We start from the raw sequence: 16418 nt of genomic DNA on the forward strand, positions 1-16418 counted from the left end.
CAGGGTCTTTACGAAGTGCCTGGCACCAGTAATTGCATTTTGCAGACAAAGAAGTATACAAATATATCCTAACTTGGACGACTGTCTCATTCAAGCAGAGAAAAAGGACATTCTTCTTCGACACCTGACATTTGTGAAAAGGCCTGTAGCATGCCTACACAATAAACGAAAATAAATCACAACTGGTACCCTCTCAAAAGATAACATTCCTGGGTACAAGCTTGAAAACAACTGCCCAGATGGCTTACCTCATGCCAGACAAGCAAAGGCAACTGACTACTTCAAACTGATGGCAACAAAAGCCCAGTTATCTGCAAGACAAATTCTGTAGGCTCTGGACTTCATGGCATCCTGCATCCTACTGATTCCATATGCAAGACTGCATATGAGGAAACTTCAATGGTACCTAAAAAGTTTATGGAGTCAACATTCTCACAGTCTGGAAGCAATGATTCCTCTCATTCCCTGTCTACAACAGGAGTTTCTATGGTGGGCAAAGGCATGTCACCAAAACATGGGACGGGCCTTCACTCTACCCCCTGCCAGCCAAACCATAACAACAGACACATCAGATTATGCCTGGGGGGCCACCATGGCAGGAAGATGCATTCAGGGCATATGGACCCCAAAACAAATGCATCTACATATCAACCAGAAAGAGATGCTAGCTGTTCAAAATGCTCTAACAGCCTTCAAGGACTTACTTCATCCAAGACAACTAATGATAAAGACGGACAACACCACGGTCATGTGGTATATAAACAAGCAAGGGGGCACACACTCCCCCTTTGCAGATTAGCCATGGCACTGTGGGGACACAGCTTTGACTCAATTCCTGCCAGGAAAGCAAAATACTCTGGCAGACGATTTAAGCAGAAACCTTATGGATCCTCATGAGTGGAAATTAAATCCATAAGTCTTCAGCACAATAAAAGAGAAATGGGGGAGCCCAGACATAGATCTATTTGCCTCTCCTCAAAATTATCAATTGAAAAGATTCTGCACAAGGACTTATCACAGACAAGCATGGAAAGTGGATGCCCTATCCTTCAGTTGGAAAAACCTATCAGTTTACGCCTTTCCTCCTCTGCCTCTTCTCCCCAGGGTCCTCCTAAAAGTCAGACAAGAGAAACCAAAGATGATACTAATTGCCCCGGACTGGCCCCGCCAGTACTGGTACCCAACCTAAGGAACTTGTCTCAATACCCAGCTTGGACCTTACCTCAAAGACCTCAAGTACTGTCCCAGCAAAACAATCAGATCCTGCACAATCAGCTACAGACACTGAACCTGGCAGCATGGCTGATCATGTAGTTATACAAACAACACCTCTCAGTAAAGCTGTGATGGATGTCATTTTGGAAGCTAGAAGGCCTAGTACTAGAAAATCTTATGCTGACAAATGGAAGAGATTCTGTGCTTCGAATCAAGCACAAGGAACTGATACAGCAGAACCAAATATTCTTCAGATATTACAATACTTAACTGAGATGCTTGACAAAGGCCTATCTTTCTTATCAATTAAAATCCATGCCTCTGCCATTTTGGCTCATTAGAATACAGAGCTTTCAATCTTTTCTTATCCTTTACTAAAGCAGTATTTTAGAGGAGCCAAAAATTTAAGGCCTCCTAGAAGATCACCATTACCTGCATGGGACCTCAATTATATGTTGGAAAAGCTCACCCTGCCTCCATTTGAACAAGCTGCTACCGCTGATATAAAGTTCTTATCATGGAAAATAGCTCTGCTACTAGCAATTACTTCAGCAAGAAGAGTTTCAGAGCTACAGGCCCTCATGGCTGTAGAGCCTTTTTATCATATTTTACCCAGACAGGGCATCTCTGAGGACAAATCTTACATTTATGCCTAAGGTGGTTTCCAGTGTGGCTCTTACCAAACAGTTCACCTGCCAACCTTTTATCCAAATCCGCAGAACAAGGGGGGAGAGAATTCTGCATTCCTTGGATGTACACAGACAGCTAAGATTCTACTTGTGCAGGACTAAAGCTCTAAGAAAAACTGAGCAATTACTAGTGTCATATGCTGTAGGATCAGAAGGAAAGACTATTTCAAAGCAGACAATTTCAAAGTGGATAAGCCACTGCATCCGTTTCTGCTACTTACACCATGGTAAACCTGTGCCCAAGGGCATTAGGTCTCATTCCACCACAGCTGCAGCTACTTCAGCAGCCTTTCTCAGAGGAGTACCAACCAAAGACATTCTAGAGGCTGCTACTTGGAGTTCTGTTCACACCTTTACAAAGCATTATCATTTGCCTCTCTACTCTAAGTCCAGGGCAGGCTTTGCCACTGCAGATGTTCATCGTGTTACCCTGCTGCAGTCATCACACTTGGGTTATCCTGTCGTCAGGCGGTCCTGCAGTCAGCCGGAATTCCAAAGTCTTGGTCTGGCGTCGGTTGTCGCCTCTTCCCTGACGTCAGTGCGCCAGGGATATATATAATGCAACCAACGCCATTTTCTTCAGTCTTTCTTGCCGCGCGGTGCCCGAAGCAGAAGCAGTTCACAAGTGCCAGTCGGCCGACTCCTGAGATTTTCGAATTCGAATTTCAGACCGAAGTCTTCTATAAAGCTAAGTACCCTGTTGGGGAAACTTTTCTTGCCGCAGTCCGATGTCAGAAAAAGTTAACAGTTGTATTTCTTGTGGGAAGCAAATACCGCATAAGGATTTTCATTCTTATTGCATACCTTGCCTAGGCCCAGACCACGATGTCACTGCTTGTCGGTTTTGTGCTAGGTTTAATAAGCGTACTATTAAAAGATGCTTTGATTTCGCACAACACTACTTTGGTAGGAAATTTAACTACACCATGCCATCGGAGCAACCGACTACCGGCGTGCACAAAAAACGCAAGGATAAGGACAGACAGCCCAGGCCTAAGCCAGATTCCGAGGCCTCGGCTGATCCGGTCTCCGGTTCTCCGGTCCTCAGTGAAGCTCCGACGCAGCCCCTGAATATGGCAGATCTGGAACCCGAGACCGCTACGAAAATTTTGGCGGAATGCACCAGGCCGATGCAGCCATTTAGTTCAGGCCCTTCCGACGACATTGCTACAAAAGACGTCGGTGCTACCGAAACGCCATCGGTTTCTGAAGGCGTTTTCAGACCGACGACTCTCACCATTAAAACGTTTTCTAAATCGAAGACTCCTACTAAATCTAAAAGGACTGCACTTCAATCCCCTGTTCAAGGCGCCATGCCTAAGAAACAGATTCTCAAAATGGCTGAAGATTTGATTTCTTTAATCAGGGGTTCCCAGCTACAAAAGACGTCGGTGCTACCGAAACGCCATCGGTTTCTGAAGGCGTTTTCAGACCGACGACTCTCACCATTAAAACGTTTTCTAAATCGAAGACTCCTACTAAATCTAAAAGGACTGCACTTCAATCCCCTGTTCAAGGCGCCATGCCTAAGAAACAGATTCTCAAAATGGCTGAAGATTTGATTTCTTTAATCAGGGGTTCCCAGCCCCCTCCTGACAAAAGGCCTAGACAAGAGGAAGATTATGTATCCTCTGAACAAGTGTCCATTTCTTCAGACTCCTCTGAGGACCAAGATTACTCCTTCACTCCTTATGAAGATTCTGATGCTGAGGACTCTATTCCCTCAGCTTCTCCTCCTGAAGACTACTCCTTTGGGGAAACGTTACACACTATGAGGGAACATTTTCACTGGGAAGGTCAGGACTACTCTGACTGGAAGAAAAGGCTCAGAGAGTTTCTTTTACTCCCCCAACACAGACCACTTGCCATCCCACCAGTTTTGGACATTGTGGATGATGTCTATTTAGAATCCAGTTTGAACCCAGACTCTCTACCTCCTGCTCCGGCTAAGCCTGACAGATACTTTAAAGTGCCTGATTCCCACAAATTTCTTTACAAAAGCCCTGTAGCTGACCCAGAGACTATCTCCCAGGGTCCCAAGGGGGCTAAGGCTTCTATGGCTAAAAACCCAGTACCTTCTGAGAGGGATTCCAGAGCACTAGACAGGTGGGGAAAAAGGTTTACACCTCAGCCACACTAGCTATGAGGGCACTGAATTGTTAATTTCACATGCTTAAGTATCAGCAATTCCTAATCTCTCAGTTAAAGCAAAGAATAACCACTCTCCCTCAACAATCTGAATTGAAAGAAGTACAGGATCTGCTGCACGCCACTGAGCAGGTGGGCAAACATACCTTACAATGTGGGTTTGATTCTTTGGAGGCCTCCTGCAGAGCAGCTGTTACTGGGTCTGTTATACGTAGGCATGCTTGGTTAAAGGAACAAACTCTGCCTGATCATGTTAAAGCAAAACTACTAGATGCTCCCTTACAGCAGGATGTTCTTTTTGGAGTTAAAGCAGAAGAAGTTTTAAAGAAAATGGAGGATAAGGCAAAATCTATGCAGACAGTCAAAGATTTCCTACAGGTACAACCCCCTCGCTTCAGCAGAAACTGGCCAACAAAAAATTGGTCCTTTCCAGCTACTGACAGACCACAGAGGGGTAAATACAGACGCCCAAGGGGCAGAGGACAACCACAAGCCCAGTATAAACCTCGCCAATGGGGCACTACAACACAGAACGGAGGAGAAGACAGGTCTCAGCCCACCAGAAGGCAAACTCAATGACTTGCACCTCATCTGGCCAAGCAATACTCTCTTGGCAGCCTCCTTGGGGGGAAAACTCGCACTTTTTACAGACAACTGGCACATTGTCACAAAGGACAAATGGGTCCTAGACATAATTTTATGAGGATACAGATTCCATTTTCACACCTTGCCAATGAAAAGAGGAATGCCAAACCTGCCACAAAATCAATGGGCAGAGGCACAAAAGCAAATTTCAGCTCTCATGGACATGAGAGCCATTCAACTGGTACCTACTCGAGAGCAAGGCCAAGGATTTTACTCAAGACTCTTTCTAGTGCCCAGAAAGGATAATGCCTGGAGACCAGTTCTGGACCTTTCAATTCTAAACACTTACTTACAAGTACCCAAATTCAAGATGCTAACACTACAGCAGCTACTTCCCATGTTGGGCAAGGAAGCATGGCTAGTAACGTTGGACCTCAAGGAGGCATACCTGCATGTCCCTATCAGACAAAGTTGCAGAAGATACCTCTGTTTCATTGCAGGTTCAACCCATTACCAATTCTCTGCACTGCCCTTTGGCTTATCTACTGCGCCCAGAGTCTTCACAAAATGCCTGGCACCAGTAATTGCATACTGCAGACAAAGAGGAATTCAAATATAGCCATACCTGGATGACTGCCTCATCCAAGCAGAAAGCAAAGACATTCTCTTACATCATCTGGCCTTTGTAAAGCATCTACTAAATTGCCTGGGGTACACAGTAAACGAAAATAAGTCAAAACTAGTACTCTCACAAAATATGACATTCCTGGGTGCCAGCTTGAATACAACGGCTAAGAAGGCTTATCTTACGCCAGACAAGCAACTACAACTGACTCAATATTTCAAGACAATGGCAACAAAGACCCAATTAACTGCAAGAAAAATTCTGCAGGCCTTGGGTTTCATGGCATCTTGCATACTAATAATACCATTTGCAAAGCTGCATATGAGGAAATTACAGTGATACCTAAAAAGCGTATGGTCTCAGCACAGGCACAGCTTGGACACAATATCATCTCTCATTCCCTGCCTACAACAGGAATTTCTATGGTGGTCACAGGCATGTCACCTCAACAAGGGTCAGCCTTTCACCTTGCCCCCAGCCAGGCAAACTATCACAACAGATGCTTCAGACTACGCCTGGGGGGCACACATGGCAGGACAATGCATTCAAGGCCTATGGACTGCAGATCCAAGAAATCTGCACATAAATCAAAAAGAGATGCTAGCTGTACAGAAAGCTCTGACAGCCTTCAAGGATCTATTACATCCAGGACAACTTGCAATAAAGACGGACAACACCACATTAATGTGGTACATAAACAAACAAGGGGGTACACATTCCTACCCTCTATGTAGGCAAGCAATGATCTTATGGAGCACAGCTCTGGCTTACCAAGTTCAGTTGCAAGCTCAGTTCCTGCCAGGACAGAAGAACACATTGGCAGACGACCTCAGCAGAAACATCAAGGATCCACACGAGTGGAAACTAGATCCACAAATATTTGCAATGGTAACTCAAAAATGGGGCCTTCCAGACATAGACCTGTTTGCCAGTCCTCAAAACTATCAACTAACAAAATTTTGTACAAGGACATTTCACCAACAAGCTTGGAAAGTGGACGCACTCTCTTTCAGTTGGAAAAACCTGACAGTATATGCCTTCCCTCCATTGCCTCTCCTCACAAAGGTTCTTCTGAAAGTCAAAAAGGAGAGACCACGACTGATTCTCATAGCCCCAGACTGGCCACGCCAGCACTGGTACCCGCTATTGAGAAATATGGCTCACAGCCCACCATGGATATTGCCTCAAATCCCCCATTTACTCACACAACAAAACAATCAGATTCTTCACAGCCAGCTCATAACTTTACATCTGGCTGCATGGCAGATCAACTAAACATCCAACCAGCTCCTCTTTCACAAGCAGTTCTGGATGTTATTCTGGAAGCCAGGAGGCCAAGCACCAGGAAGGCTTATTCAGACAAATGGAAAAGATTTTGTGCCTTGAACCAAGCTAAAGGCCAAGACACAATTCAGCCTCACATGCCTCACATTCTACAGTATTTAGCTGAGATGTTGCACAAAGGACTTTCTTTTTCCTCCATTAAAATCCATGCTTCAGCTATTTCAGCTCATTACAACACGGATCCACCTTTATTTTCACATCCTCTTCTAAGGCAGTTCCTCAGAGGGGCAAAAAAACATTAGACCGCCCAGGAGAGCTCCTACACCAACATGGAACCTCAATTTTGTTCTGGAAAAACTAACGCTACCTCCCTTTGAACCAGCTTTCTCTGCAGATCTTCAGTTCCTATCATGGAAGACTGCTCTGCTCCTAGCAATAACTTCAGCTACAAGAGTCTCAGAGCTACAGGCACTAATGGCAGTGGAACCTTTCCTCATTTTTCATCAAGACAGAGTTTCTCTACGAACTAATCCTTCCTTTATGCCTAAGGTGGTTTCCAGTGTGGCTTTAAATCAAACCATCCACTTATCCATCTTCTTCCCAAATCCACAGAACAAAGGTGAGAGACTCCTGCACTCTTTGGACATTCACAGGCAACTTTGTTACTACTTGGACAAAACTAAGGCTTTCAGAAAATCTGACCAGCTCTTTGTATCCTATGCTACAGCTTCTCAAGGGAAGGCTATATCAAAGCAAACCATTTCTAAATGGATAGGTCATTGCATACGTTTCTGCTATACCCATCATGGGAAGCCAGTTCCTGCTACCATTAGGTCCCACTCTACCCAGGGCTACAGCTACCTCTACAGCCTTTCTCTGGGGGGTACCAACCAAGGAGATTTTAGAAGCTGCAACTTGGAGTTCAGTCCACACCTTTACCAAACACTATCACTTACCTCTTTACTGTAAGACCAGGGCGGGCTTCGCCACTGCAGTTCTGCAGGGCCTTATAGCCTCCACTAACCCTCTATGATACCTCCCCCCCACCTTAGCTTTGGGATTCAACCCAAGTGTGATGACTGCAGCAGGGTAACACGATGAACATAGTACAGTTGTGTACCTACCATAAATGTAGATGTTCGAGTGTTCACCCTGCTGCAGTCCAGGTTACCCTCCCTCCATCCCCTCTGATCTACTGGCTAAATCTCTTCATTACCTTACTGATGTATTTGCTTATAGCTGAAGGGATTTTGTGTTTGTGCAGGGGTTACTCCATTTGATACTAATTTCTGACCACCGTTTTTGGGGGCACCTGACATCTGGGGCAAGAAAAACTGAAGAAAATGGCGTCGGTTGCATTATATATACCCCTGGCGCACTGACGTCAGGGAAGAGGCGACAACAACCGACGCCGGACCAAGACTTTGGAATTCCGGCCGACTGCGGGACCGCCTGACGACAGGATAACCCAAGTGTGATGACTGCAGCAGGGTGAACACTCGAACATCTACATTTATGGTAGGTACAAAACTGTACTTTCTGCAGGGCCTTATAGCCACACCTAATGCTGTTTAGCTCCAACCTCCCAACCATAGCTTTGGGATTCTACCCAAATGTAATGATGCAACAGTGAAACATGAAGAACATAGTACAGTTGTGTACACTTACCATAAATGTAGATGTTCGAGTGTATTCACTGTTGCAGTCCAGGTTACCCTCCCACCATTCCCCTGTCATTCTGGAGTTTATCTTTCCTTCTCTATCTTCTACAACCTATGTGGTGTATTTGCTTGCAGATGAAGGTAAAGTTTTTATTGATGCATGTATATATATATATATATATATATATATATATATATATTTTTTTTTTTGCTACCTTTTTGGGGGCACCTGACATCGGGGGCAAGAAAAACTAAAGAAAATGGCATCGGCTGCATGTTTTATACCCCTGACGACCTAACGTCATACAAGAGGAGACAGCAACCGATGCAGGACCCAAGACTTTGGAATTCAGGCCGACTGAGGGCAACCTGCCAGCAGATTACCCAAATGTAATGACTGCAACAGTGAACTAAAGAAAATGGCATCGGCTGCATGTTTTATACCCCTGACGACCTAACGTCATACAAGAGGAGACAGCAACCGATGCAGGACCCAAGACTTTGGAATTCAGGCCGACTGAGGGCAACCTGCCAGCAGATTACCCAAATGTAATGACTGCAACAGTGAATACACTCGAACATCTACATTTATGGTAAGTGTACACAACTGTACTTTGTAAACTATGTTTCGGTAACTGCTCAAATGTCTACTTACTCCTGGGTGAGGAGAGCTTGGAGGGAGTGAAGTTTTATGTTTAGGCTCCTGGCATTCAGCAGTAATACCTTTAGATTTTCTCGGGTTGATATTACTGTGTTGTAAGTTTTTTCAGTTTGGCATTGCATAAAAAAGGCACAGTGGAGGAGGACAATGTTTTAGCCGTTATTCAAATTCCTAGAGGGGGAGGAGCAGGCCATCTCTTTCAAAACAATGTGATCTGTTGAACATATCCTCCCATGCTGACAAATATTTTACCCCTTTGAGTGACACCAAAACTAAGCCAATTATTAAACTTTGTCATCTTTATGGAGAAAATAGAATGCTGCTTAATGTTAGGCTTACACCACCCTGGAAAACAATTCTTATAAGCCTAGCCGTGCAACCTACATGTGACCCACACATTTGATTTATATAGGAGTGATTTACTGACTACATCTGTCCAGCAGAGACATAGATGTCAGATGGGTCAATTTCTAATTATCCATCCGTTGGCCCAAATTGCACTTAAATAGGGGTTAGGGAGGAATTCTTTTCATATGGGCCTGTTCCAGGGAATGGGAATTTTCTAAGAAACATATCTCTCTCTCTCTCCAACATGTCTTATTTATGGGAAAATCTTGGTCACCTTCCTAGCCACATGCACACCTTCTTTTGGTGGCAAAACTTTATTTATGAGAAGGGTATCGGAACTAGGCCTGTATAGGTGCTATGCAGTGGTGAAAAAATTAATCCTTTGCCATTTTTTTTTATCTATTCTTTCTCTCTCTGTCTCTAAGGTATGAAGCAGTTCTGTTTTCTTTTCTATCTTTTGTTACTAAGTGGTTTAGAACCATGATACAGCACCTGCCACTTGTTTCAGTCCTTTCCTTACTGTTTGTTGTTAAAATCGGCTCTGTCTGGTGCAAGCTTTCCCTCACCTTAAAATCTTTATTTATTTATTTATTTTACATTTGTTGCCTGGAGAAGTCTGGCTGGGTACAAATGCACCTTTTCAGCTGAGGCCTAGGGAGAAAAGCTCCAGTGTATGGAGTACAAACAAAATATTTTAAGTTGTATGATAACAAGTGTCAGGCAGAATATTACACATCATGTTCCTGTACTGTGCAGGTTGTTAACAAGTGATTCTTCCAGACATGAGGTCTTCACCTTATGGTAGCTGTTTAACGTAATTCCTTATTTGAAACACTTGTATTCATTTTTCTTTCTCCAATCTATAGAGTCTAAGGCATTTCTTTTAATTTTACTCTGTTTATAAAACTCGAATGATGTGGTATTTTTAGGTGATGGTATTGACGTACTTTGGAAAAATCTTTGAAATTGTAACTTCTTTTTTTATTATTTTTGTGACTTTTCAGAACGGAGAACTCAAGTTAGCTGATTTTGGTTTGGCACGGGCCTTTGGGATTCCAGTCAGATGCTACTCAGCTGAGGTAAGGTAGTCTTGGGATGCTGAACAGATATATAAATTAGTTATTAGAGGAATAATACATGTGTGTGAAGCCTTTTGTGGGGGGGGGGGAAGAGATAATGTGCTTTGCATTTGTATGTATGTAGATGTGAATACATGATGTTCATCGTGTTACCCTGCTGCAGTCATCACACTTGGGTTATCCAGTCGTCAGGCGGTCCTGCAGTCGGCCTGAATTCCAAAGTCTTGGTCCGGCGTCGGTTGCTGTCGCTTCTTCCTTGACGTCAGTGCGCCCGGGGTATACAAGAGGCATCTGACGCCATTTTCTTCAGTCTTTCTTGCCATGCGGTGCCTGAAGCAGAATCAGTTCGCAAGTGCCGGTCGGCCGACACCTGAGATTTTCGAATCGAATTTCAGTCCGAAGTCTTCAAAGCTAAGTACCCCGTTGGGGAACCTTTTCTTGCTTCAGTCCGATGTCAGAAAAAGTTAACAATTGCATTTCTTGTGGGAAGCAAATACCTCATAAGGACTTTCATTCTTATTGTATACCTTGCCTAGGCCCAGACCACGACATCACTGGTTGTCGGTTTTGTGCTAGGTTCAATAAGCGTACTATAAAGCGACGCTTTGATTTCGCACGACACTACTTCAGTAGGAAATTTAATTACACTATGCCGTCGGAGCAACCGACTACCGGCATGCATAAAAAACGCAAAGATAAAGACAGGCAGCCTAGATCCAAGCCAGACTCCGAGGCCTCGGCTGTGCTGGTCGCCGGTTCTCCGGTTTTCAGTGAGGCGCCTACGCAGCCCCTGGCAACCGCAGAATTGCAACCCCAGACCGCTTCGGATTCTCAAGCAGAGAGTTCTAGGCCGACGCAGCCATTTTCTTTAGGCCCTACCGACAACATTGCCAGATGCTTAAAATGGCTGAAGATTTAATTTCTTTAATCAGGGGTTCCCAACCCCACCCCCCCAGACAAAAGGCCTAGACAAGAGGAGGATTATGCCTCCTCTAATCAAGTGTCTATTTCCTCAGGCTCCTCTGAGGATCAGGATTACTCCTTTCCCCCTTATGAAGATTCTGATGCTGAAGATTCCATTCCCTCAGCTTCTCCCCCTGAAGACTATTCCTTTGGGGAAACCTTACATACCATGAGGGAACATTTCCACTGGGAAGGTCAGGACTACTCCGACTCAAACAAAAGGCTCCGAGAGTTTCTTTTACTCCCCCAGCACAGACCACTTGCTATCCCTCCAGTTTTAGACTTTGTGGATGATGTTTACTTAGAATCTAGTCTAAATCCAGATTTTCTGCCTCCTGCTCCAGCCAAACCAGACAGATATTATAGAGTGCCTGACTCACACAAATTCCTTTACAAAAGCCCTGTTGCTGAACCAGAGACAATCTCCCGGGGTCCCAAAGGGGCTAAGGCTTCTATGGCTAAAAATCCTGTACCCAATGAAAGGGACTCCAGAGCACTAAATAGGTGGGGGAAGAAGGTTTGCACCTCAGCTACTCTAGCTATGAGAGCACTAAATTGTCAGTTTCACATGCTGAAATACCAGCAATTCCTAATGTCTCAAATAAAACAAAAGATGAGCACGCACCCTCAACAGTCTGAATTCAAGGAAATTCAGGATCTGTTGCATGCAGCTGAACAGGTGGGCAAACATACTTTACAATGTGGATTTGATTCCTTGGAAGCTTCCTGTAGAGTAGCTGTTACTGGGTCTGTTATACGTAGGCATGCTTGGTTAAAGGAAGAAACTCTGCCTGATCATGTTAAAGCAAAGTTACTAGATGCACCCTTACAGCAAGATGTCTTATTTGGAGTTAAAGCAGAAGAGGTTTTAAAGAAAATGGAGGATAAGGCAAAATCTATGCAGATGGTCAAAGATTTCTTACAGGTACAACCCCCACGCTTCAGCAGAAATTGGCCAACAAAAAAATTGGTCCTTTCCAGCTTCTGACAGACCACAGAGGGGTAAATGCAGACGCCCAAGGGGCAGAGGTCAAGCACAAATCCCTTACAAACCTCGCCAATGGGGCACTGCAACACAGAAGAGAGGAGAAGACAGGTCCCAAACTACTAGAAGACAAACACAATGACTTAAACCTCAAACTGCCAAGCAAAGCTCTCTTGGCAGCTCCCTTGGGAGGAAAATTAGCACTTTTTGCAGACAACTGGTGCATCATCACAAAGGACAAATGGGTCCTAGACATTATCTCACAAGAATACAGATTCCATTTCCACACCTTGCCAAGGATAAAAGGAATGCCAAACCTGCCACAAAATCAATGGGCAGAGGCACAAAAACAAATTACAGCTCTCATGGACATGAGAGCCATTCAACTGGTACCTACACAGGAGCAAGGCCAAGGATTTTACTCAAGGCTCTTTCTAGTCCCCAGAAAGGACAATGCTTGGAGACCCATTCTGGATCTTTCGATTCTAAACACCTTCTTGCAAGTACCCAAATTCAAGATGCTAACACTACAGCAGCTTCTTCCCATGTTGGGCAAGAAAGCTTGGCTAGTAACGCTGGACCTCAAGGAGGCATACCTGCATGTCCCTGTCAGACCAAATTGCAGAAGATACCTCCGTTTCATTGCAGGTTCAACCCATTACCAATTCTCTGCACTGCCCTTTGGCTTATCTACTGCGCCCAGGGTCTTCACAAAATGCCTGGCACCAGTAATTGCATACTGCAGACAAAGAGGAATTCAAATAATACCCATACCTGGATGACTGCCTCATCCAAGCAGAAAGCAAGGACATTCTCTTACAACATCTGGCTTTTGTAAAACACCTTCTAGGTTGCTTAGGGTACACAGTAAACGAAAATAAATCAAAATGAGTGCCCTCACAAAATATGACATTCCTGGATGCCAGCTTTAATACAGCGGCACAGATGGCTTATCTGACGCCAGACAAACAACTACAACTAACTCAATACTTCAAAATAATGGCAACAAAGACCCAACTCCCTGCAAGAAAAATTTTGCAGGCCTTGGGCTTCATGGCATCTTGCATACTACTAATACCATTTGCAAAACTCCATATGAGGAAATTACAATGGTGCCTGAAAAGCGTATGGACTCAACACAGCCACAACTTGGAAACAATGATACCTCTCATTCCCTGCCTTCAACAGGAGTTTCTGTGGTGGTCACAGGCATGTCACCTCAACAAGGGTGAGCCTTTCACCTTGCCCCTAGCCAGGCAAACTATGACAACAGATGCATTGGACTATGCCTGGGGGGTACGCATGGCAGGACAGTGCGTTCAGGGCATATGGACTGCAGATCAAAGAAATCTGCACATCAATCAAAAAGAAATGCTAGCTGTACAGAATGCTCTGACAGCCTTCAAGGACCTCTTACATCCAGGACAGCTTATAATAAGGACAGACAACACCACAGTAATGTGGTACATAAACAAGCAAGGGGGTACACACTCCTACCCTCTATGCAGGCAAGCAATGACTTGTGGAACAAAGCACTGGCTTACCAAGTTCAATTACAAGTTCAATTCCTGCCAGGAAAAAAGAACACATTGGCAGACGACCTAAGCAGGGACATCATGGATCCCCACGAGTGGAACTGGATCAACAAGCATTTGCAATGATAACTCAAAAATGAGGGCGCCCAGACATAGACCTGTTTGCCAACCCTCAAAACTATCAGCTATCAAAAGTTTGCACCAGGACATTTCACCATCAAGCTTGGAAAGTGGACGCACTCTCATTCAGTTGGAAAATGCTGACAGTATATGCCTTTCCTCCATTGCCTCTTCTCACAAAGGTGCTGCTGAAAGTCAGGATGGAGAGACCCCGAATGATACTCGTTGCCCCAGACTGGCCACGCCAGCACTGGTACCCACTACTAAGGAACATGGCCTACGGCCCACCATGGATTTTACCACAAATTCCTCATCTGCTCACACAGCAAGACAGTCTGATTCTACACAGCCAGCTCAAAACCTTAAATGTGGCTGCATGGCAAATCACCTAAGCAACCAGCCAGCGCCTCTTTCACAAGCTGTTATGGATGTCATTCTGGAGGCCAGGAGGCCCAGCACCAGGAAAGCCTACTCAGACAAATGGAAAAGATTTTGCGCCTGGAACCAAGCTAAAGGCCAAAATACCCTTGAGCCGGACATACCTCAGATTCTACAATATTTAACTGAGATGTTACACAAAGGACTTTCTTTTTCATCTATTAAAATCCACGCCTCAGCTATTTCAGCTCATTACAACACGGATCCTCCCTTATTTTCACATCCACTTCTAAGGCAGTACCTCAGAGGGGCCAAAAACATTAGGCCTCCCAGGACATAACAACACCAACTTGGGACCTCAACTTTGTTCTGGAAAAACCTACGCTGCCACCTTTTGAGCCAGCTTTCTCAGCTGATTTAAAGTTTATATCATGGAAGACTGCCCTGCAGCTAGCAATTACTTCAGCCAGAAGAGTCTCAGAGCTACAGGCACTAATGGCAGTAGAGCCTTTCCTCATTTTTCATCAAGACAGAGTTTCTGTACGAACTAACCCCTCCTTTATGCCAAAGGTGGCATCCAGTGTGGCTCTAAATCAAACCATCCATTTACCCACCTTCTTCCCAAATCCACAGAACAAAGGAGAAAGACTCCTGCACTCCTTGGACATTCACAGGCAACTACGTTACTACTTGGATAAAACTAAGGTTTTCAGAAAATCTGACCAGCTTTTTGTATCCTATGCTACAGCATCACAAGGAAAGGCTATCTCAAAACAGACCATTTCCAAATGAATAGGACTTTGCATACGTTTTTGCTACACCCATCATGAAAAAACAGTTCCTGCTAGCATAAGGCCCCACTCCACCAGGGCAGCAGCTACATCTACAGCCTTCCTCAGGGGGGTGCCAACCAAAGATATTCTGGAAGCTGCAACTTTGAGTTCAGTGCACACCTTCACCATGCACTATCACTTACCACTTTACTCTAAGTCTAGAGCTGGCTTCGCCACTGCAGTTTTGCAGGGCCTTCTTGCCTCCTCTAACCCTGTTTGACTCCACCTCCCATCCCTAGCTTTGGGATTCAACCCAAGTGTGATGACTGCAGCAGAGTAACACGATGAACATAGTACAGTTTTGTACCTACCATAAATGTAGATGTTCGAGTGTATACCCTGCTGCAGTCCAGATTACCCTCCCTCCATCCCCTCTGACCTAACTGAAACCTTTCAATACCTTAAAATCTGATACAACCTTTGTGGTGTATTTGCTTATATCTGGAGGGATGTTTTGTTTGTGCTAAACTTTTATTATTGGTACTATCTACTGACCACCTTTTGGGGGGGGGGCACCTGACATCTGGGGCAAGAAAAACTGAAGAAAATGGCGTCGGATACCTCTTATATACCCCTGGTGCACTGACGTCAGAGAAGAAGCGACAGCAACCGACGCCGGACCAAGACTTTGGAATTCAGGCCGACTGCGGGACCGCCTGATGACAGGATAACCCAAGTGTGATGACTACCACAGGGTATACACTCGAACATCTACATTTATGGTAGGTACAAAACTGTACTTTTCTGTCTTAACACAAGAATACTTTAGAAGTGGATTTAGATCGGCAAAATGTTGAAACATAAGAAAACAGTTTAGAGTAGCAGTTTAGCTAGCAATTTTGGAGTTGTACACCAACTTACATAGCAGTTTTTCTTTTTTTGGGAAAAAAATGTCCTTATTGGTAACACACAGTAACAGACTTAACGATAACAAATCAAATTTGTCATTCAGATAACCAAGAAGTTTATTTCCATATTCCATTACGGAAGAGTAAAGAAAAACTGAATACATGTTGGCATGTGTACTTGACTTAGAGAAGTGTGTCATTGTCCCTTTGTGTTCAGCTTCCTGAGTATGTTAAACTTCACACTTCTTGCAAACCGTTGCTCGTCTCTTGGTTTCCCTTGTTAACGACTACGTCTTGAACCATCTCCCTGACTACCTCCCCATGCTTTCCATTTTGGCGCAGAGCATAAATAGACAAGAGCTGCCAGTTGTCAGAGCCACACATCATAAGGTGATCTCAGGGACCTAAAAAGGCTGACATATTGATTAGGTCTTGCTAGAACTTTTTCACTGGCTGACAGT

At 44.5% G+C, this 16418-nt stretch overlaps 1 protein-coding gene across 1 annotated transcript in view; it reads left to right on the forward strand.

The window, feature by feature from the left end:
* CDK5 (cyclin dependent kinase 5) overlaps positions 1–16418 on the forward strand; it is a 650155-nt gene that overhangs the window by 224746 nt on the left and 408991 nt on the right. The window contains exon 7 of the mRNA XM_044067607.1: positions 10221–10295. Coding sequence (XP_043923542.1) covers positions 10221–10295 — 75 coding nt within the window. The remainder of the gene's footprint in view (positions 1–10220; positions 10296–16418) is intronic.

This window comes from Protopterus annectens, chromosome 3.part1 (genome assembly GCF_019279795.1).
Source record: "Protopterus annectens isolate FY-2018-M chromosome 3.part1, PAN1.0, whole genome shotgun sequence".
Classification (NCBI taxonomy): Eukaryota; Metazoa; Chordata; order Ceratodontiformes; family Protopteridae; genus Protopterus; species Protopterus annectens.